The following is a 23,458-nucleotide window of genomic DNA, read 5'->3' as shown; positions in this document are numbered from 1 at the left end:
GTTAACGTCTGAAAAGATTTTTCAAAATATCTTTATCATTCATTCAACAAATATCGAGCTGGGGATAAATCGGAGAAGCAAACAAGATCCCTGCCTCCATGGAACATACAGACTAGCTGTAAATGGACACAAATAATATATAGCACAAAATATAAATTACGTGGAATGCTAGAAGCTAGTAAGTTTTGTGAAAAAAGAAAGATTAAAGCAGTATGAAAAGGCCCAAGGTGGGGAGCAAGCAGACTGTAGTGTTACATGGGGCCATCAGTGCTGGTTTCATTGGGAGATGACACTGGGGTAAAGGCTTGAAGGAGGTGAGGAGGTGAGCCATATGGACATCTGGGGAAGGAGTTTTCCAGGCATACGGACTGGTGGTGCAAAGGTCCTGAGGCAGGAACATGCATGCCGAGCTGAAGGAATATGGCAGATGCTAGTGTGGATGGAATGGATGTGAGCAGGCAAGCAGAGAAACAGGAGGTGGTTAATAAATTATTAGGGCCCTACGGGCCATCCTTAGAATTTTGCTTTAGCTCTGAGATGGGAAGCTACTGAAAGTTCTGGATAGAGGAATGACTTACATTACAAATTACTTTAATTGCTAGGTTTAAAACTGATGGTGGGGGGCAAGGGTTGAAGCAGGTGCCTGGATAGGAGGCACTTACAGGAATGATGGTAACAGCATGGAAGGGGTGAGAATGGTCACATTCTGGATATCGTTTAAAGCAGAACTATCAGGATGTCCTGAAGGACTGGATGTGGGTTGGGGGAAAAAGAGGAGTCAAGGCTTTTGGCTTGAGCACCAGGAAGAATGGGCTGCCGTGGCGTGATGGGGAAGCTGAGGATGGAGCAGGTCAGAGATACGGATAGCAGGAAACGAGTTCTCCTTACTGACGGGGCTCTGGCTTCCTTGCCTGCACACCCAAGTGCCCTCCATAGGGGCTGGCGCATGGTAAACAGCTACTAGGCTATGTCTGCTGAGTTCAACCATCCTTTTCATTTCCCCCCTTATTTCCTTGATTTCCTTTTTAGTTCTGGTAAAGAGGAATTTTTCATTTCTGTAAGCAAGTTATTTATCAGCAAACCACAGTGCATGTTCCTCTGGGTGTTAAGAAGAGGATTAAAATGACGAAGGGAGCGTTTCCCAAATGCTTCCCCAGAGGTGGTCTCCTGCTGTCTGACCTTTCCTGCTTCACAATATGGCAAATAAGTTTTGCTATTTTTTCACAGGCGCTACGAGAGAAATATTTGTATGGGTTTTTATTTTTTATTTTATTTATTATTCTTTTTTTTGGCCACTCTGTGGCAAAATTCTGTAGGAGACTAAAACAAGAAACAGCAGTTGGCTCAGCAAACGTTTCTTTCAGAAGGAATGGCTATATCAGATAGGAACCCTGGCTTGTTTTGTCTCTCTTCAAGGGACTCAGCGAGCATGACTTAAGGAGCAAAGCCCACCAGTGACATCTGACCAGTGAGGAAACAGATTCTAGGTTCAAGCAGCTAAGACCCTATTCATATATAATCCTCATCTAGATCATTCTGACAAGCACAAGTTTGCGATAAAAACTCAGGAAATCTTGATGCATTCAGTCTCCTCAGTGGTGCTGTGTCTTCAAAGAATCTGTTCTCTGTGTTCAAAGACTGTTTATGTCCATTTTGCTCACTATTGCTCTTATGTAATTTAATCAAATATTGTCTAAAACAAAAACAAAATAGAAATTTGAAGACAATTGCTGATTCTGTGAGAACTAGGCTGCACATTTTGCAAAGACATGAAACTGTGTTTCCAAATACGTTTCTGAAATAGGTATGAGCGAGATAACTAGCTGTAGAAGACAAGAGAGGAAATTGAAAAAAAAATCTATAAGGGGGCACCTGGGTGGCTCAGTCGGGTAAGTGTCTGACCCTTGATTTTGTCTCAGGTCATGATCTCACGGTTCAGGAGTTCGAACCCTGCGTTGGGCTCTGCGCCGACAGCCTGCTTGGGATTCTTTGTCTCTGTCCCTTTCTCTCTCTCTCTTGCTCTCTCTGCCCCTCTCCAGCTTGTGTGTGCACACGCTCTCTCTCCCCAAAATAGACATTTTTAAAAATCTAGAAGATACTGCACTTCTATGGTTTTGTATATGCCGTAATTCTTGCCGTTCTGCAAAGAAGCCCAAGTCCCAAAGGTCTGACGACCTATGGATATGCTTTAGAAGGTCAATCGATAAAACAATATACAAAGAGAAGCTTCAGGGGCCTATAGCACAAGATTTGTGAATGAATGCATGTTTATATGTTTCAATTTCAAATTAAATGTTTAAGGTGTACATGTATAATTTGTCATGATTCTTTGCTATAACTGAGCTTTAAAAATTGATATTGACTGGTCCTGTTTAGGTCAGAAAAGATGGCTTCATGCTCCCCAATAAAAGTTTTCTCATTTCAGAATACTGACCATTATCCTGTCTCCCGTCTATTTTGCAGACAGGCGATTAAATACCTGGGGAAGGAGAGACCACGTCCACAAGTCCTCCCTGCCCCCCTAACATCACCTGGAAGATGACTTACCTAGAAACAACGATGCCGTTCACCTGGAGGAATTTAAACAGGTCCTGTGCCTTTTCTCGGTCCCTGAACTTCTCCTTGGCTGTCAAGGTGTCATATGGTACCAACAGAGGGTGACTGCCGCCACCTGGGGACAAGAAAGTGAGAGATGACCAACTCTTTGGCCCTTCCTTTGCACTTCTGGGAAAATGTACCTGCCGCACCCCCGGCTCCCCTCCTGCAGGGGGCACCGGGAACCTGGCTCACCTTTGCTCTCCAGCTCCAGCTTCTTCTTCTTGGCCCAGATGTTGTGATAGTTCTCGGCCACGACCTCCACCATTCCCTGTGTCCCACCAAAGAGACAACAGTCAGAGCAAAAGCAAAGAAGAAAAATGGGTCCATATCTGTTGGGCTGTTTCAGGCAGCCTCGGGAACTGAGCACCACCAAATGCTAACAGCACATCGCGAAGTGTCTCCCATCATTAATTAGTCTGTGTTTATGCACCTCCTTAGTTTTTATAGCTTCCCCTCCATACAGAAAACAGCTTCTAATTCTGTCCTTCCCTTATAACTTATTATCCTGGCAGTCTGATGCATTTATGAGACACACACATTTCCATCTGAAATTGCATTCTGGCAGGACTTGAACATTTTACTCCTGACCTGAAACAGGGAGATGGCAGTGGGTGTCAGTATCCCCCCAAAACCCTTACCTTAGCAGGCTAAAAATAATCACATCTTAGAGAAATGGCTGCAAATACAATTGTTCAAAGAGAGTTCATCTTTCTAAGGCTCAGAAAATAGTGACCTGGAATCAAGGGTGTACATTGGAAAGACACTTTCTCTAAGGTCCAAAGGGCTGGTCTGACGGACTGTCTGGGGAGTATCTGCCCTGGGTTGGGGCCAATCCTGGCCACCGATGTATGCGGGAGGGGAGGGATGGGAGGAGGCAGCTTGGGGCTTTTAATTTCATCCTCTTGGTTGTACGCCCCTGAATTCTGCACCAACACGGGGCACTCAAGTGAATCTTCCACAGGACATGAGATATGCAAGTTCCCTTGCAGCTGTCGGCACCTGCTGGGACCAGGAAGTCACCCTCACCCCAGTGGGGGCTGCTCCACGGGCTTTCTCCTAGCTCTTATTAGTTTTGTTCCAAGTTTTTTTTCCTCCTAGCTGTTAGTTCTGTGTGTTGATACAGTAATTTGCAGTTTCTTCCTCCTTTTAGTGAGTCATTACCTGTGATGATGGCCCTGGAAGAAGTACAAAGCCTGGCCTGCTTAGATAACCGGTTTATTCTACCCGAGACTTGCCCTGTGGCCCTTGCCCAGTCTGGTTCTTTTCAATTCTGATATTTCAGTGGTGACATGTTCTAGGCTTTCTCCCCTCTCCTCACTCCTTTTTCATTTATTTTAATTTTTTAAAGAGCCCTTCTCTCCCTAGGGTCATTATTTTTTTTTTAAAGATTCTTTTTAAGTTTATTTATTTATTTTGAGATAGAGAGCACAAGCAAGGGAGAAGCAGAGACAGAAGGAGAGAGAGAATCCAAAGGAGGCTCCATGCCGTCAGCAGAGAGCCTGATGTGGGGCTCGGTCTCACGAACCATGAGATCATGACCCGAGCCGAAATCAAGAGTTGGATGCTCAACCAACTGAGCCACCCAGGTGCCTCCTCATTCCTTTTGAACAAAACTCTTTGGAGGGTAATATGTCCTGCACTTGGGGGCTTTAGAAAGCAAACTGTTCTGGAAACACCAACACTGACCTGGAGCTCCCTGGAGAGCACAACGTTGGAGAGGTCCAGGGGAGCAGGACTGTAGCTGTTGCCCTGGGAAAGCAAAGGCAGAATCACTGGGTTTGCCATTATTTTCCTTACTCTTATCAGTATCCTGACTTCAGCTACCAAAGATGTATCCCCGAAAGATCCCCAGGTTTCACTGTTGGTAGTCTTTGCCCCTGACACACCAGGGACAGATTTCCCAGATTCTCTGGGGGTTCCTCACTGGCCCAGTGTCGGCCCCGGGCATGCTGTCATACCTGGCTGGCCTGGGACACGCTCCGAAGCTTCTCATTTTCCCGCTGTTGTACCAGGGCCTCTCCCTCTTTGGTCCTCTCCACAGACCAGCCCACAGCCAGCATGGTTTTCAGGGACTCTCTAGCAGGCCAGCGGTAAATTTCCTTCTCCTGGAAGAAAATCCAGGCAGAAGAGCTTTGCAGAGCACGCCCCTGCACTATGACAGGCCTGACTCCCTGGAAAGTTGCCCCCATGGTGGACGTGGTTGCAGCTGGCTCCAGCCTCCTCTCTCACTAGGTCCAAACACCCTCTGCGACATCTCACCTGAAACATGTCATTGTCAGTCTTTCTAAGTTTCCAAGTGCAAGACCCTATAGTCTCCTGCCTCTGGAGGAAACGTACCAGACGTTATCCACAGTTTATGGATAAAGAGGAGCAAGAATAGGAGAGTGACTCCTCATGCTCTAGTCACTGTTTCAGTTGGGACATGAGGGAATCCATCTGCACAAAACTCTCCGTTGTGCTTGGGAAGTAGAGTTTCTTAGATTTAGAATTCTCTTGAGCTCTGCACCATTTTACAAATGGCCAGTACACCTACAGAGATACATATGCCATCCTTTATGTGTGACATAAAGCTGAAAGCTTACGAAGAACTCTTATTGATACCAAGATAGGAATTCGGAATTGAGTTGAATCAGATTTAATAATAATAATAATAATATCATCTCAAAGACACCTGTCCATACTTCCCTAGGGGTCCTTCTCTCTACTCCCTTCATCTGTCACAACTGGAAGTTATTTCTACCTTAGTTTTCTCCAGCAATTCAATGCTTCCCCAACCCCAAATCCCCAACGTCAACAGTCTGACAAAAGCCCTTCCTAGTCCTGTTGCAAGTGAATTATGAATGCATTTTGGCTCAGCCTCCAAGGGCTAAACAGTGCTTCTCCATCCGGTGGGTGCTCAGGGCCAAAGAACAGAATGTAAGGATGGGCTCCTGGAAATCGGTCCTTGAGGGTCTTGCCCACTGGTGAGTTTCTGAGGAGTTTATGTAAACTTGAGAATGAATGTGCCCTGAATTCCTCTGACCACCTGATAAAATTCTCAAGTAAGGACAATCAGCATGGCCACTCAGTGCTACCAGAGGCGAGTTTCCTACCTTTTCTGTTAATGTCTTGAAAGGCCTTATCAGTGGATGGGTCTTCACATTTTCATCCAGGGAAATTCCATATTTCCATCCATTCTGACTCTGTAGAAATGTTCTCAGTTCAAATATCCTTGGCATCCAAAGAGCCCTCCTATATGACCCAAATCCCAGCTTCTATTTTCACTGAACAAATAGAATAATGGGATGTGACAGAGCTTGAAAATTCCCCTCCAAAATGTCTAATTGATCCTTTAAGGCCATTAAGCTCTCTGCCCCCCTGGATTTTGAACTCTGCCCCCTTTATTTCTTCTTGTTTCAGCAGCTGTCCTCGCTGCTTACTCGCTTGTGTTTCAGATAGAAGGATGTTTCAAAAGACCCGAGAACAACGCTTCTCAGGTCAGTGTGTCATGTTCACAGGCAAGGAAAGAAGTCAAGGCTAAAAGCATCTGAGGACTGGTCCCACTGTCCACTGCTTGGAGGAGGCTGACCTGACTTGCATTGTTTGTCTGCCAACCCTAGGGAACAATTGTAGCAAGGCAGGTCTTCTAGCATCAAAGAAGTTTAAGAATTTCAAAATCCATTCAACAAACATCAGCTGAATGCCTACTACATTAGGTGCCAGACTCTGTCCCTGGCACTGGGGATACAGAGGAAAGTAAGAGCCCCTGAATTGTCATAACCTCACAGTTCAAAGACTCCTGGATGTTCTTTCTCAGGCTCTGCCTCAGCCCATGCATTAATGTGTATGTTTCTCAAGTTTCTGTCCCTTCTCAAAGGTACACCCTCCCTGGTAGATGTAATCCAGGCCCACGGTCCATAGGTGGCCTAATCTCAAATCAGGATTGCAGCCCAGATCTCTTCCCTAATTTTCAAACATATTTAAGTTCTATTTGGATGTCCACAGGTACCTTCTCACATGCCTGAAACAGAACCCAGCATTTTACTCCTCTAGGGGGCCTCTCCTCTTGGGTTCCCTGGATCTCAGTGAATGGCACCAGCTACACTCACTTTCCAAGCCAGAAGTGTGAGAATCTTCCTCGATGCCCCCTTCTTCTCTGTACCAGCTCATATTATGTTCAACTTCCCAGACATATTCATTTGTCTGCCTCTCCCTAGCTTCCCTGCCAGTATTTTAGTTCAGGCCACCATTGGCTCTCACCTGGAGTATTACAATAGCTTCCGTGTGGTCTCCCTGCCTCCAGTCTTGCCACCTCTCTGTGGACTCCATTTTCTACACCACTGTCAGGCAATATTTATAAAATCACCGAGATCAAGGCACTCTACTGCTTTAAGATTTTCTGACCCCGATCTGTCATCATGGTAATACCCAAACTCTTTGTGGACTCTAAAGCTACGGCGAGATCTTGTTGACCCTTCTAGACTCATGTCTCACCCTTCTTCATCTGCTCTACTCTGTGATCCCACCATATTGAACTATGGTTCCTTAAAGCCACCAGATTCTCTCTTGCTTCTCTGCTCCCATCTGCTGCTCCCATGGACTGCATTGCACTTGTTACCCTGTGCCTGAACAACTACCTGTCCCTTATCATATAGCAGAGATGTCACCAGCTCAAGGAAGCATTCCTGGACCCCCACTGTTGACTTAGAGACTCCCCTTATGGGTTATGTGCTCTAACCCTGTGCTCATTCCCACAACCTGTATAATGGCTGGCCTATTTTCTTTATCCCACAAGAGTGTGAAGTTCTTGAAAGCAGGGGAAAAATGCTCTTTTCTTTGTTAGATGATCAATGCCCACTTGGCAATGGTGAGCAAACATGTTTCCTTATAAATGTGCTTATAGTCCAGTGGGAGACCGAGAGAGAGATTCATCAAATTCCACACCAGTAAACATGTAGTCAATAACTGGTGAAACTGTTTAATTGTTATAAATATAAATATTAATATAAATATATAAGCTGCTATGAAAACCATGAAGGAAAAGAACAAGATGCTAAGAGGGCCTTTATCTGAGAAATCTGGGAAAGAAGTGTCCTAGGAAGAACTCACATGGGGATGGATATTTGAAGGATGAATTGGTAACTGGTGTTTGTTTGTGTGGGTGCAGATGGGGACCTGGCTCAGAATGAAAAGGGTTTCAGGCTTATGTAGAGTGTGCGTGTGTGTGTGTGTGTGTGTGTGTGTGTGTGTGTGTGTGTGTGTGAGAGAGAGAGAGAGAGAGAGAGAGAAAGACAGACACGCTAAAAGGAGGGGATGAGGTTGGAGAGCAGAGGGCAAAGGGAGAGAGGAGGCTGGAGATGGCAGCAGAAGCCAGATTAGATAGTGTCCGCTATTGGGCGATGTCTGGGATTTTGGCCTTTGTATTAAAAATGGTTAGGCTATTAAGGGATTTTAACAAGGAGGAGGGCTGGACTGGAAAACCGCGGTAGAATATGACTAAATTTACATACTGAAACTAGCACTTGCCAGCAGCGTAAAGGACAGAGTGGAGAAAATGCACGTGGGCAGACTAGTTAGGATGTTACCACCATCATCTGGGCAAAAGATGACTGTAGCTTGGACTAAAGCCATGGCATAGACAGACATACACAAATTCAAGAGAGACTAAGGAGGTAAAATCCACATGGATTAGTAATGGATTGGATACTACTTTGGATTCATGGAGGTGTCCCTTTCCCCTAATTCATAGGCTGGCCAAATGGGCATACGTGAAGACCTTCTAGAGCAAGGGTCAGCAAACTGGAGCCCTTTAGCCAATCCACCCAACCCCACTTGCTAAATACAGTTTTATCGGAACACACTCTTTCATTTATGTGTTACCTCTGGCTACTTTTGTGTTGCCACAAAAGTGATGAGCAGTTGTAACAGGGACTGCTTGGCCCGTAAAACCTAAAATGTTGACTATCTGGCCCTTTATTTTATTATTTTAAAAAGTTTTTTAATGTTTATTTAGTTTTGAGAGAGAGAGAGAGAGAGAGAGAGAGAGAGAGAGAGAGGGAGAGAGGGAGAGAGGGAGAGGGAGAGGGAGAGAACGAGAACGCACAGGTGCAAGCAGGGAAAGGGCAGAGAGAGGGAGACAGGATCCAAAGCAGGCTTCATTCTGACAGCAGAGAGCCTAATGTGAGGCTTGAACTCATAGAACCATGAGATCATGACCTAAGCCAGAGCTGGATGCTTAACTGACTGAGCCACCCAGACGTCCCTCGATCTGGCTCTTTACAGAAAAGGTTTGCCAACCTTTGCTCTAAAATCATGACGTATTAGCCCACTCTATGGTTACGAGGGTTGTTGTTATCACCAGCCCCAAACAGAAACTGATCAAAGGAAAAAAAACTGACCCCAGATCAATGCAGAGGCTGAGAGAGCGGCTAAATGTGCCCCCTCTCTAGGGCACACTGCTCGGAGGTGGTTTTCTGTGGCTCTGCAGGGGAGACGGGTTCACTGCTACATGCTCGAAGCCGCAGCTGAGCAATGGCCCCAGTCCTCAACTGGCGGCCCACAGGAATCCTGGATGTCTTTGGCACATTCCTCCCACTTTGCCTGCCAGCATTAAAGGGCTGACAGAGCAATTAAACTCATTAAGCAGCCTGACCTCATGTGGTGAGGAATTTTAAACACCAGATGGACAGGCTTATTAATAAGGGAGTGTCTGGAAGTTCTACGGCTGCCTACCATGGGAAGATGCGGGTCCTCCATAGAATGAAATGCAGCTTGCCGACAAAATACAAGGGTAAGGCTTTCAACTGCACTTCCCTTTTTCCAATGCTACATTCAAAGAAAGAATTTCACGAATGCCTCCTGCCCCATACTATGCATTTATGTCAAAATCACATGCTCGGTGCAAACTCCAGAAAATGCAATGTTTAGAAAAGAGTTAACACTCCCAGAATCAATCATTTTCCTGAGAAATACAAAAAGCAGCACCAGCCACTGCTGCTGCCTATTTCTCCGACCTCCACCATCCCTGGGAAATTGCTGCTCAGAAATAATGAATTCTCTTGGCATGGCCAGTCTGTCACTTAGACAAATCAGGCAGATTTCCAGGATTGGACCCTTTAATGTTCTTGGGCTGTTTTTTTTTTCCCCCTGACAATTGTCAGTTGGATGATAATCCCTACCTTGTCACAGGCCCATTTATCATGTGAATGCTCCGCGTACTTGGTGACGATGTACTCCCATTTTTCAGGCAAGGAAAAACTGAAATGAGAAAAAAAAAATTACAACCTCCCCAAGCACTTCAGCTGGATGTACCGAAAAGATGGCCAGAACCAACGATCAGCTGGCAGAAGTTGGACGGGAGGGACCAGCTAACCCAAGGCTGAAGCTGGATTCCCAGCTGTGAACTTCATGGCCTGTCCATGCTGGGTCACAGACACACACCAGGTCTTATTGGAGGACATCACTGTAGGAGCCTCTGCTGCACAGGTGACCTCCTTCCAGCTGCTCAAGATTCCATTGGCTCCTGTGCCAGATCTGACCTGGGTTAGACAGTGAAAATCCCCTTATCCAAAGACACTGCCTGTAACCTCACCAACTCCAATCTGGGAATGCCAGAAATGGATAGACAGAGAACCAAATGTTACAAAAGACTGTCTACTTTTTTGGATTCAGAGACTCATGTTTAAATATTAGAATTTGGTTAGGAGAGCAGACACTTGTTTCTGTTAGCCTGGCAGCTTCTGTCCCATCTAGTGGTAAAAAACAAAAACAAAAAACAAAACAAAACAAACAAAAAGCACCCCCATTTTCCTTTGAGGAACAAGTCTTGAATTGCATGGAGTCTTATGTGAACAGTCACCAAGAATGGACATCTGAGTAGGCCAATCAGACTCACTCTCCCTGGAATTTGAGTCTTGAGTTGTTTGAGGCCAGGGCAGCAAAGTCTTTGAGCTGATTCATCTAATGGGGATACTACATTGAAGGTTGTTCATGTCGTCACCCTGCCTTGGTTCCTGTGCTTCCTGAGGCCTGGTTGGTCAGCTTTGCACTAGGTTTTAATTATAACCCTGTATCCTTGCAATCATGTGCTTTTCTGCTTAACTTCTAGCTCCTGTTACTTATATTTTTTGGAGAACCATACTGATGCCAGAGGTATATGTGAAGAAATCAGAACTCTCAAGATAACATGGAACCCCACTCATCGCTAGCAAACAATTGCTAGTGTATATCTCAAAATGTTTATAAAGGCATCCAAGTGATTACACCATCTGTCATTCCTTCAGTATGTTTACGTTTTCACAAGGTAAAGTTCTCCGAAGTCAACACCTGTGTCTCTTGGGCTCTAGCTTGGTACTTTATCACACCCCTTACCTCTTTTTTACAGCAGGTTCAATTCTATTTCCTGCCATCCACTCGCTCAAGGCTCCATGTGATAGGATGTGTACATAATTTTCCCGAAGGTGAATTTTATACATTATCAAAGCTGACGGCCCCTAGGAATGGCTCAAGCTATGCCTCTCCTATGGGAGCTACTGCCGCAAACCACAAGTCTAAGGGGCTCTTACAGGATGTCTTGATTTCCCTGTTCAATCTAAAGCATTTTTAGAGCTCTTCATTTAAAATGCACCCGGACATGAAGACTATATGACCCACAACACATAATCAAAACTAGGAAAGAACTGCCAGAAGACAAAATTGGGCATATGTTGCCCAATATTTTATCTGTGGCCTAATCATCGCTAGAGAGGAATGCTGGGGAACCAGACGGAGGAAGTAAAAGACACTATTGTAGGGTGATTCTAAAATTCCAGCATCCCTTGGCATGGCAAAGAGTGGGTCCAGTCTTTCAAATAAGGACCCCATCCTGTTCTGTCACTCACACCCTGAGGCCTTACTGGAGTTCAGCTGAGTGTTATTTATAGAGTTGTTTTGATGTATAATGCTATTAGAACTATAGAGGCCTAATTCACAAAGAATGACGATTTTTGTCAAAAAATTCATTAATAAATTAATTGCATCATTTGTCAGCATGGTTCTTAACAATGCCTCGGGTGACATTTATTTGTGGAAAGCATTAGTCTCTTATAATAAATAAACCAACCCCCGAAAGGAAAGCCCAGAATATAATAATACAGCACATAATCAGATATGGACGGATTAGACCTTCAGAAGCTGACAAAACCCAGTGCCTAACTTGACTTCTAGCGTGTCAAAGAAAATGATCCGCAGGGTTAGCAGGACAGAAGGAAGAAAAGTTCATAATCCTCGCTACCTTCTGAAAGAGAAACGCCAGCCACTGGCCAAAATGTCGACTGGCTTAGAGATGATTCTGGACTCACTTCATGGTGTTGATGGGTTTGGGGTCAAAGTTGCCATCTGCATCCACTGAGATCTGTTTCTCCAACGTGGCTGAGATTCTGGTATCTAAGTAATCTGGTGGTAGCGCCCCAGCTATAGCACTGAGACAAGGAAGGGCCATTCGGAAAAGGTCTGGGTCATACTTCTGTGAGGAAAGACAAAGACCATGATAGCACAGAGATGAGAACTAGTGCCGCCCACAGGGAACAACTCGTCAATTAGCTGAAAAAAATAAAATGCTTCCATTTGTCCAGATTCACCAAAATGGGAAACATCTATATCCTTTGATGCTTTCTGGTGGAAACTTAAGGATCCTTGGAAGATCAAACGACAACCCGTAAAGCCCTCAAGTCACCATGTGCTTTAAGGTGAAAATCCTTTAATCAAAGTTTAAATCAGTATCTCCCAAATAGTTAATTGCAAGAATATCTAAGGATTACGGTGGTCTATAAACTTGCCTACCACAGATGGTTATAGACCCAACCTGTGACTGGAGAGGACAGGAGAAGCTCTGACAGTCCCCTCTGCAGAGCTGATATGGGTCTTGTGTTGGTATCCTCAGCAGACGGCTCAATATCACATCTGTTCTCTCTTGAACGGGGCCCGGAAGAAATTTCAGTCAAATAATACGGGGTTAGGAACAGTTTTTGATCTACTCCTACTAGACCAAAGGAACACTGGAATAAATAAAATTTAAGTGCAGGTGAACACCAACTGGAGCTATCCACAAGCTTCAGACTGTGGTAAGAAAGCCAGACTTACTCATTTTCCACCTTTAAAGATGGCGACCTCAAAAATCGAAATAAACTGGGCTAAGGGGAGTGGAGGCAAGTCTGACAGTTTGAACTGTTTTTCAGTCAGACTGTACAGAGGCCTCTTACTCAATTTTCTCCTCAAGCAAGTGGCTGTGAAGAACCTTCCTCAGAATGGTATGTGGTCTTTTGAAAATCCCACATCTCAACATCAGAGCAGCTGTTGGGGATTCTCCTCTACAACTGAGCTTGGTAAAGACTGGCTAACAGGGGCCACACAATGTCAGGAGGAAAGGAATGACAGGGAGGGTAAGTCATCAAGACTGAAACTAGGAAATATTTTTGTAATTTGCTCTGGAAGTCCTTCTCCTGTGTTTTAGCTTTGTGAGTCTGACAGGTTATTCAACTGCTCTGAGACTTTTCCTCGTCTGTGAAATGATGATTAGCATAGCTCCTGTTTCACAGACTTGGGTAAGGATGGTGTGATATACACTTGGGAAGCAACTGGCTCTGTTCCTAGCACGTGGCAAAGGCTAAAAACATTAGCTATTATTATTCACAGGCATTTATTACTCATTGGTTATCAAGGTGCTCCCTCTTTGTTCAGAAGTACTGCCATTACCTTATGGGAGAGGGAGTCGAAAATCCCCCAGAAGAGCTTCTCCGTCAGGTGCAATTCCTCCTCCACAGCTAGCCCGTAGCTCCCCCATCCTGAAGGCAGACAGTAATACTTCCAGCACTGTTCATAGTGATTTGTCAGAAGCTGGGAGGTTTGAACAGGATTGCACCAGTGGGTGGGGTACGGAAGATCCACAGGCATCCGCAACATGCAGGGGAGAACACAACAGCAGGGGGCAGACATGAGAGTGAAACCAACAGTTGAAACAGTTGGGTTATCTACAGAGAGGCCCTCAGACACCACTGAGAATGGTCTGCTTTCCTGCCCTAATGAGCTCTAGCCGGAGCTGAATCCACCTGATTAACTCTTGTGCCTCCTAATGTGCCCCCAGCAGTTGCTGGAAAATGGAGAGGAACTCTTTCTGCTTCAAATGAAGTAGTTGCTATCTAACACTGCAGCCACTCAAAGGTGGGAATAATTTCTTCTGAGACATTTGCTTATAAATCTAGAAGACTCTGAGTGATGCTGATATGGAGATGGTGAGGAGCACCCCGAGGGGTCTGAAGATTTTCTCTATACTGATTACTGCCCATGGCTTCCTTGCTTTTCTCTTGAGCCTTCTGATGGCCCAGCCATGTTACAACAGTTCCACATGTGGCCAGGAGAGGGCAGAAGCACAGCGCCAAAGTTCCTATCCCAACAGGTGGAATCCACACCCTCTAAGAAAAATCCCGCTGGTCTAAGAAGTAAAAGCGAGTTTACTGAGTGCTACTGATGCTGCTTCCTCAGGGACCAGAATCCAGCTGGCAGTACAGGCCTGCTGAGGAAGCAATGCCAGGTTGGACTATGAAAACCATAGTTTTCAGCTAAAATGCTTACTGGGATTAAGATTAGAAGAATAGCCCTTGGAGGGCAGTGGAATCTCTGACAATATACAAGCTGCTTTCTGCCTGGCATGGAGACAGAGGACTGAACTGAAGGCTTCTGGGAATTCTGTTTATCCCAGTAAAATGCTTCTGGAAATCCTTGGCTTTGCCAAATTCTGAGAAAAAGGAAAAGTTCTGTTAAAGTCACCAGGCAGAATTTTCAGGTGTGGCTAGCCACTGCCGACACAATGAATATGCAAATACGGCAGGTACCTCATAGGTGAAAGTTAAAAAAACATTTTTCTCTTGGGTGGGCAGTTGATTGTGGTGCCCTCCCACCCAGGCCCAGATGCTCCCTGTGCCAGTGATAAAATTATTGTAATTTATGAGAAAATCATGAATGAGACAACAAATAGCTCTATGGCTCTTTCTACTTTACATTCATAAAGGAAAGCAGGTAAGAGTTAAAAACAAACACAAAAGAGGGTTTGTTCAACAGGAAAAAAAAAAGGCACAAAACAGTATGGAATAGAAAAAGGACAATTTAGTTTCTGTACTTGAATGAATAATCACAAGGCCTTCAAAGCTTTTTGAGATTGGATACATTCTGAAAACGTAATTAAGGCAGGAAACTGCACAATCCAAGTCCCCCTCATTAACTTCTGCTAAATAACACGTAGCCAGTGGAAAGCAATTAAAGAAAATTGGAGCAGTTAATGATCTACTCTCTGCAACCTGGACATTCAGATAGGGGTGTGATAGGGTGGGTTGTATCTTTTTAGCCCTCAAAAAAGTAAAACTCATTGAATGTATATTTTTCTCCAATTGTGAAGCCCTCATGTTTTTCAAGGCAAGTTTCTGTGCCGTGGACTGTATTTCTGCAGCAATAAAGAGGTTTACCTTAAGAGGCATTTTGCAGTATTCGTTGAGCTGCGGCACATCAAAGACAAGACGTCGCAAGAGTTGCTGTAACATCGAAGGCCTCAAGTGACTGCAGTAAGAAATAAGAAAGAATAGAAAGGTAAGAAAATGATGAAAGAAGGAAGAAAGAAGAAACACCATATACCAGAGCTAAGCCTCAGAATAATTAGCTCTTAAAACAAGATCTTGGGTAAATCACGGTCAATGATAACACACTTTAAAAGTAAGTACAGGTGATCCTTTCACAACATGGCAGCTAGGGGTGCTAACCCCTCCAGCATATAATTTTTGACCCCCTCCAAAACCTTACTAATAACCTACTATTGACTGGAAGCCTTACCAGTAACACAAACAATTGATTAACACGTATTTTGTGTTATATGTATTATATACTGTACTTTTACAATAAAGGCAGCTAGAGAAAATGTTAACAAAATTATAAGAGAAATATATTTATAGTATTGTATTAATTGAAAAAAAAATCCACATACGAGTGGACCTGTACAATTCAAACCCGTGTCGTTCAAAGGTCAACTGTATATTTAAAATATAAAAGGGGAATGTGTGGCTAACGAAGTGAGATACCTAAGGTAAAGTCTAATCACCAGGTGATAAGATGTCCTAGAGTCTATGCACCATCAAAATATAGTTACGGATTATGTACAAAGAATATAATAGAAAGAAGGTGCAGTTGATTTTTACAGCCATCTCTAAGGGCCAACTGTCTCCTTGAACTCTGCAAAGGATGATGGAGTTGACCAGTGCATAGGTGGAATCTGAGGCCACCTACTGGTGTGACTGCAAGGGAGTTTAAGACCCTCTGAGTTACTATCCAATCTCTGAAATCCTCATTATTGGAATCATTTCTTTAGGTTAAGGCTCTGTCCTCAAAACAAAACAAAACAAAACAAAACAACCCTCCTTAAACAGGCAAATACTATAATCAATTAGCAAACAATTTATCAAATTATCGAAGAGTTCATGGCGTTGGTAGTTGGTACAATTCTGAAATAGAGAAAGGAGAGATAAACAACACTGATTCACTTTTATTTTTAGATTACCAAGGCTTTTAAAAACTGAATGGAATCTCCAAATTCTCTGCACAGAAAAGTGCCCATATACATAATTTAGCATGTATGTTCAGTTCAAGACCTACTGACTTCCAACCACGGATGCACAAGGAGCCATGGAGGCCAAGTGAATGACTGATGTTAAATGTTGGAATGTCAGGAAAGAAATCCTACAAGGAGAAGGGATGCGAATGGAGATGGACAAGAGAACTCATCTGGCTGACAACTTTTCCAAGAGCTGGCCTTGTGATAAAAAGCCCTGGAGTAAAAAGTGAAATATACAGCAAGTAAATGGCCTTGTCTCTAAATCTTGGAATTATAATATAAAATTCATTACTAATTATTGCTTTTTTTTCTAGGTAGCCCTAGTTGTCCCCACCCCCCCCCCCCCCCCGTACATAGTCATCCCTTGTGTGATTAGGAAACCATTCATTCAACAAGAATAAGGACCATATCCAGCGGGCCACTACAGGGACACCTGCTGGGCCTATCTCCTGGACATCCCAGAGCAGTGGGTCTCAATCCTGGCTGTATTATGGAGGCACCTGGGGAGCTTCAAAAATTGTAAGCCTGGGTCCCATTACTAAAGGTTTGATTTTGGGGGTTGAGGTATGGCATGGACACTGGATATTTATTTTGTAGCTCCCTATATGATTCCAAGGCAGAAAACACTGGCTTAACACAGCAAATCAGCATCTGGACCATATTGCTGAGACCTGCTATTGGAAGGGGCCTTCTTCCTTTGACCCTATCAGACTTGACAGTTTTCTGAGGATCCAAGTCTCTTGGGTTGACTTTGCCTTTTGTCCTTGGTTGCTCTGATACCTATCTGCAGTGGTGAAAACTACTGCCCTTAATTCCCCACTGGGACTGGAGATTCCTTCTTATCTTTGCTCCAGGTTCTTTGAGGCTTACAGGTAGGCTGCTTTGATTCACACTCTTACATCTGGTCTCTGTGTAAAGGTCCACTCACTTAGAGAAGGAAAAACTTGGTTTCTGGCTTTTAGGAACCAAAACATTAGTTCTTAATCTGAATACTTAAGGCCTGAAAGACAGTTTCATCTTCTGTTCCACCAACCCTCAGGGCAAGAGTCTGAGCTGTGCCCCCCATTTCTCCATAGTGAGAGATGAGACTCCATGCAGAGGTGATCAGCAAACTTGAGGTAAGTGGGAGTCCCCGCATAACCTAAGAGGAGATGTCTGGGGAGACGTTGGTGTATGGCTAAGGCCTGGAAGCTTCCTTAAGCTGGAGTCACCAGTTTTTCAATTACACAATTAAATGCAGCTGACAGGGATGCACACATGGAGGTGAAAACCACAGGCCAGGGTACTTACTTGCAAATGGCAAGCAAACATTCTTCTATGGTGTCCCTCTGGGCTTTGGTGAGGGAACGTCCCTTGGAAAGCCTATATATTGTCTGGAGTGTAGAATCGATCAAAGAGGTGTAGTGTTCTGCTCCGGCAAAGAGAGGGGCGCATCTTGTGAGGAGCGGAAGCACAGCAGAACATAGATACCTATTTAGTGCGAGTGCGGCCTCTGTGGTGCTTAGGGAAACCTAGGAAAGGGAATTGGGACACTGGTTAATCTCCTTGGGAAAGACAGAGCACAGCTTACCCTGCGTATGGAGATCCTGTCTAGCAGGTTGGAAAGCTTACGCATCACAGTGTTTCACAGTAACAGAGTGAACAACTCCCTACCTTGTCAGCAGACCTACTTCTCTTTTGCATTTTAAATGGAAAAAAAAAAACAGGTTAAAAGAAAAAAATAAACAGAAGGAAAGCAAAGGCTGGCTGGTCCTAACTCATTCCAAATGACCCACGAGCATCTGTTCCCCTCAAAAAGGGATCCTAAAACCTATTAAAATCAGCCGATGACCAGTCTAACCCAACATTCTTCATGTTTGCAAAGTCCAACTGCCAAGCTACTATTTTATTATTCTGTCTTAGCTCTTTTTTCTCACCTTGTGCTGAGAAGGTGTCACCTCACTTGTCCTGAGGTGATTTTGAGATTAGTAAGTGGCTACTGGCCAAGCGAGCCATCAAACCACTGGTTTTGTGACAGGTTTGCAGAGACAAAGTGGAGCTGTGACCTTATCACTTAATTTATGAGCATTGTGAGCAATTCACTATCTGATAAATGGCACGAGGGTAGAATTCACTAAAGAGAACCTACCTTTGATGGGAAAAGGGTACAAGGAACATAAACTTAGGACTCACTCAAAAACGCTGCTTTAATTCTCACTCACAGTGTTCTTTCTCATTCACTTAGGCTAGACACAAGGCAGGCCCAGTTACTGACATTTAATCAAAGCATTGTTAGCTACCATCTTTGAAAACTAGGCAACTTCAGAAGAAACCTTGAGATCCACAAAGATAAAATCTTATCGTTATTTCCTGTGATTATCAGAGCCATTGTATCTGTAACACATTTTCTGTAAGTTATGACATGATAAAGTGTCTTGAACTGTACACATTTCTGGGTATTCCTATTAATTATCAAAAGTTTGTCTTTGATAAGATTTAGTAATCCTACTGAAAGAAATAGCAAATCTTTCACATTTATCATTTTGGTAAATAGAGTTGTCACAATGGGGAAGGACAGAGCTTTGATTCCAGTGGCTTAAAAGTTTTCAAAAGAGAATGCATAAAAATGCATGTGTTAAGGAACTGAACCTTTAGCTTATTTTGCTGCAGATTGTGCCTAGACAAGCATATGATTTGAACACCAAATGGAAGAACAGAATTTGCTGTTTATTTGACCTATAAAAAACCCAAATGCTTTGTTCAGGAACCTTGGGAATGTCCCAAAAGTGAAAACAATTACCATTTTTTTAATCAAGTAATTTATAGAAAAAACTCAAAACAAAAGTAGCTGCGGAAGCAATGTTTTAATTATCCAAAACGATCATATGTCCCAAACACCTTCAGGAATATGTCATTTCTTAACACCATGCCAAAAATAAGAATGGATCTTCCATTCAGATTGGGACTTGTATTGCTTCCCATTTCTAGGTGATCCTATACATTTGCGAGTAACCCATTCAAATGAAATCCATCCCAGTTAAGGTACTGGCTAGCTGACCACCCATCACAGAGCTCAGACTTCTATCTCTATTGGACACTAGGTGGAGCCTTTGAGAGACTTTATGATTAAGAAGACCTGCATCTTCTGGCTCTCCAAAAAAGCAACCCTACATTGGCAAGATGTTTTTAGACTTATGCTGATCGAATTGTTTTTTTCTTCTTGGACCCAGGACTTCTGGTGCACTGTTTCTGACTTGGACAATCATGCTTCTACGCTTTATAACTCCTGGGGCCTCCTGTCTTGATGTCTGTTGATGTTGGATTACTATACTTCACCCTTGACTTTCAAACTTGGGTTTGACTTGGCCTCTGGTCTTGACCTTGCCATGCCCAAAGCTCCAAAACTGCTTGGCTTGGAGATTATCTTTCCTGATGGTCAGTGCATGAAACTTAAGGAGAGTGGGAAGAGTATTTCCAGCCTATAATGCTGCCAGCCAGACCTTTTCATAAGCAACAAGCCCTGGTTCTCAACCAAGGGAGATTCTGTCCCCTAGGGGACATTTGATGTTATCCAGAATTGGTTTTATGGGTGTGCTACTGGTATCTAGTGGGTAGAGGACAAGGGATGGTGCTAAATATCCTGTAATACACAGGATGTACCCCCCTACCAGATAGTGCCAAGGTTGAGAAACTTGCAACAGAGGAATCTGGATTGAATATGTGAGGTCGAGTTTACCTACATTTAATTCTCTGGCCCAACAAATTAAGACCTTCCATTTCTTGGTACTTCTATTTTCTTACCTTTAAAGCCGACTGCTAACATGTAATCAGTGAGGAGATAGAAAATAATCACTTTGAAATCCAATGTTACTAACATACAATGATGGGAAAAAAGATAGTTTTCCTTATTTTAGCCACTTACTGTATCTAGAGAGGCAGAGGCTCTTAAGTCAGGTAAAAATCCAACCTCTAGCAAGTGGAGCAGAAAAGTTTGATCCTTAATGCCATAAACACGATCCAAGAACAGCACCATGGGTGCCTTGTGGTCAGGGCAGAAGTTGGCTGCCATATCTGGCTCGCTGACCGACCCATCTGAAAGACACACAGAGAACGTCATGGCCCCTTTTCTATCTCCACAGACTCAAAGGCCACACAGAGTGTGTCTGTCTACACGCCTTGTTCTCCTAACAAGCAACAGGAATACAGTATCGTGCTGCAGCCAGCGGATACTCGCTTGGAACAGCCGCTTGCTTACATTTCAGGAATTTTCTTGAGCCAGTTGTTAGACATACTCATTATCAACAACTAAAATTTACAATTAAGTAAATTATATTTAGAAAGGTGACAAATACTCAAAATGCATCACCTCCTAATGAATTTGCTATCAACTATATTCTTGAGGTTATTTATATCTGTTTTATTTGCATGTTGGAAATACAATACAGTGGTGTGCTATGTGCATTCTCTTTCCAACTCCGTGGCTCAGTGACACACATTGAGAGCTTGAAATGGACCATGGTGAGAGTACTTACACCACACAAAATGGACAAATGCCAGGAATCGGGGCTTGGTTTTTTTGCTTTGTTGACTGAAGACAGAAGAAATGAAGGGAGAAAATGTAAGGGAGATTAAGAGGGTGTCTTGTTTGTAGCCATTACATCATAAATAGCACATAACTGAGGAAATATTCTCTTAGTGTTTGGAAACTATTATCTGATTTAGGTGAAATTGAGGACAGATCTTCCAATAATTCTAATCTTATTTTAATACAAAAGTTCAAAGGTGAAGTGAGGAATACCATGAAGAAAACAAAACTGCTTGACTTAGAGAATAAAGACAGGAGTTTGAAAGTTTGTTAACATCAAAAAATAGGAAAAAGAGCCCCTAAATGATCAAGCTAAATCAGAGCATATTTACATACTGTACTTCATAAATTACCTTGAGAGCCACAGAGGTTTAGTCCTACCCAGCCCAGAGCCTCATTCAGCGCAGGGATCAGTGCAGGGCTCTGGTCAAGCAAGGAGAGAAGGGGACCTTCCCAACAAGAAGCTACCTGCCTCTGCTGAACACCAGGGGGAGCCAGATCTGAATGGCGAGGCTGAATTAATCTCTGAGACTCATGTTCTGAGGAACATTCATTTTATAGGATACTACTGAGTGTTTTGTGCTCAAAAAGTTTGGGTAATTCTGAGTTTGACATTTCTTTTACCATATGTTTTTTCAAAGGCTGTATAATCGTTGTTCTTCATGATAAGCACAACATTTTCGAGATTGATATTACCAAGACTGAGAAGTAAGAGACCCACAAAGATCAACAATTAGCTATCCATGAACAAAAACAGCACTGGGAGAAGCCAGGAGTCAATGTGAGAAACTTCAGTAACACAGTGGAACAAAAAACCTGAGAATCACTGCACAAGAAAGTAAGGATACATTTTGCCGGCATTATCCCAGGCTGGCACTGTTCAGGGCCAAGCAGGAGCTGCTCATCTAGAAAGAGTTCCCTTCACTGGGTAAAGAGAATGGGGTGAACAATCATCTCCTTTACCTTTTGGGGAGCTACATGAAGGATACCTCTGTCTCACCCCAGCTAGAGCCCAGTGAAGGGAGAGGTCTCAGGAAAAGAAAGAAGGGCAAGGGCCACTTGTATCAACCAGGCAGTGGGAGTCACTGTGGTCACCAGTGACTTGCTCTGCAGAGGACCCCAGCAGCTCTTGCCAGTGAAGAAACCAACATCCAGCATTAGCCACCGTGAAACCCTGGCAGGTTTCCCAGGTTTTGTGTTTGCAGATGCCCAGCCACCTGGGTCTTTTCTCACTCCCATCTCTCTCAATGCCAGAACCCTGATCTGCATTGGCAGTCAGTCCTGGGCTCTGCAGCTGTACTGATTCAAGATGCCAGCCCAGACCCTTGCAGCTGATACCCACCATCGTGGGCACACTTGGGAAGACTTCCATCACTGGCCTCTGTTTCCATGCGTACACCCGTGGTAAGATCCTGCGGCCACGGGAGTACATGCAGACAACCGGGGCCCCATGCAGACAACCAGCTGCTTGTGGGCCCAGCTCTGGCCTTGCCTCTGGTCAGTGGCCTGCACTGCTGGGCTCATCTCAGCTGGCACCTTCAACTGTGAACTTGCATCTCACTGGCCTGAGTCTTGTCATTGGCTACCACTGCTGTGCACCTGTGGTGAGACCCTGCAGCCACAGGCATGCATGCTGACAGCCAGGGTCCCCGCAGGTGCTAGTGCCTCCATACAGTTCACCCTGATACTTGCTGCTCACCCTGGCTCCTGCCACTCCACGTGTGTCTGCAATTGGCCTGTGCCACTACACAGGCACCTGCAGTTGGTCCCTGCAGCAGAGTGTACACATCACTGGCTCCAGCTACCACCACTGCCTACCTTCTTCCTAGTTGTTAGATATGGACTTCACTGCCGAGGATCCCAATAGCCCTTGCAGCTACTGAGGATCTCCAGCAGGACTTGCCAAGGACCGCATAATTATCAGTGTGGTGGACTGCAGTGGCCTGAGCTGCCAAGACGTCATGCCCCCCAAGCCCCAGATCTAAAGCCAAAGCACACATCTGTGCTTGGTGCCCTGTCCCACGAGATCTGGGGTCACAGCACACTCTAACACACCCCCACCTGCAGGTGAGGGTCTTTCCTTACCAAAGTCAGTCCATGAAGTGTGAAGGGGCGACTGCTTCTCCCAGGGTGCAGGTATCTGTGCAAGGCTATAGGTATCACAACAAAGAAGGGAAACAGGACACCACAAAAGGAACACAGTAAACTTCTAGTAATCGACCCCAAAGACAATGGAGACACATGAATTACTTGGCAAAGAATTCAAAAGAATTATTCTCAAGGTGCTCAGAGGTCAAAAACATAAAGAAACAAACACAAATTTCGCAGCTCAAGAATACAGTGACTGAATGAAAGAATTCATTGTGTAGAGCACTTCAACACCACCCTGGCCCAAGCAGAAGAATCCATGAAATTAAAGAAGGATCATTTGACATTTCCCATTAAGGGGAACAAAAAGAAAAAAGGATGAAAATGAAGAAAGCCTATAGGATTTATGGGACACCATTAAGAGGAACAATCTATGCATCATTCAAGTCCCACAAGGAGAAGAGAGGGCAAAGAAGGAGAAAGCTTATTTAAATACCATTGAGATCTTCCCAAACCCAGAGAGATCTGTGAACATCCAAGTTCATGAAGCTAATAATTTCACCTTTTAATTTCAATCTGAAATGATCTTTTCCAAGACC

At 44.1% G+C, this 23,458-nt stretch overlaps 1 protein-coding gene across 1 annotated transcript in view; it reads right to left on the bottom strand.

The window, feature by feature from the left end:
* The window catches only part of RYR3 (ryanodine receptor 3), a 535,021-nt gene that overhangs the window by 98,018 nt on the left and 413,545 nt on the right, over window positions 1–23,458 (bottom strand). Inside the window, 11 exon segments of the mRNA XM_058738297.1 lie at window positions 2,552–2,671; window positions 2,791–2,866; window positions 4,285–4,347; window positions 4,557–4,703; window positions 5,691–5,780; window positions 9,756–9,834; window positions 11,916–12,079; window positions 13,309–13,449; window positions 15,072–15,162; window positions 17,498–17,718; window positions 20,109–20,278. Of these exon segments, the coding sequence (XP_058594280.1) occupies window positions 2,552–2,671; window positions 2,791–2,866; window positions 4,285–4,347; window positions 4,557–4,703; window positions 5,691–5,780; window positions 9,756–9,834; window positions 11,916–12,079; window positions 13,309–13,449; window positions 15,072–15,162; window positions 17,498–17,718; window positions 20,109–20,278 (1,362 nt within the window).

This window comes from Neofelis nebulosa, chromosome 7 (assembly GCF_028018385.1).
Source record: "Neofelis nebulosa isolate mNeoNeb1 chromosome 7, mNeoNeb1.pri, whole genome shotgun sequence".
Taxonomy (NCBI): Eukaryota; Metazoa; Chordata; class Mammalia; order Carnivora; family Felidae; genus Neofelis; species Neofelis nebulosa.
Note: the sequence above shows the minus strand (reverse complement) of the source record. Positions and strands in the feature narration are given on the sequence as shown.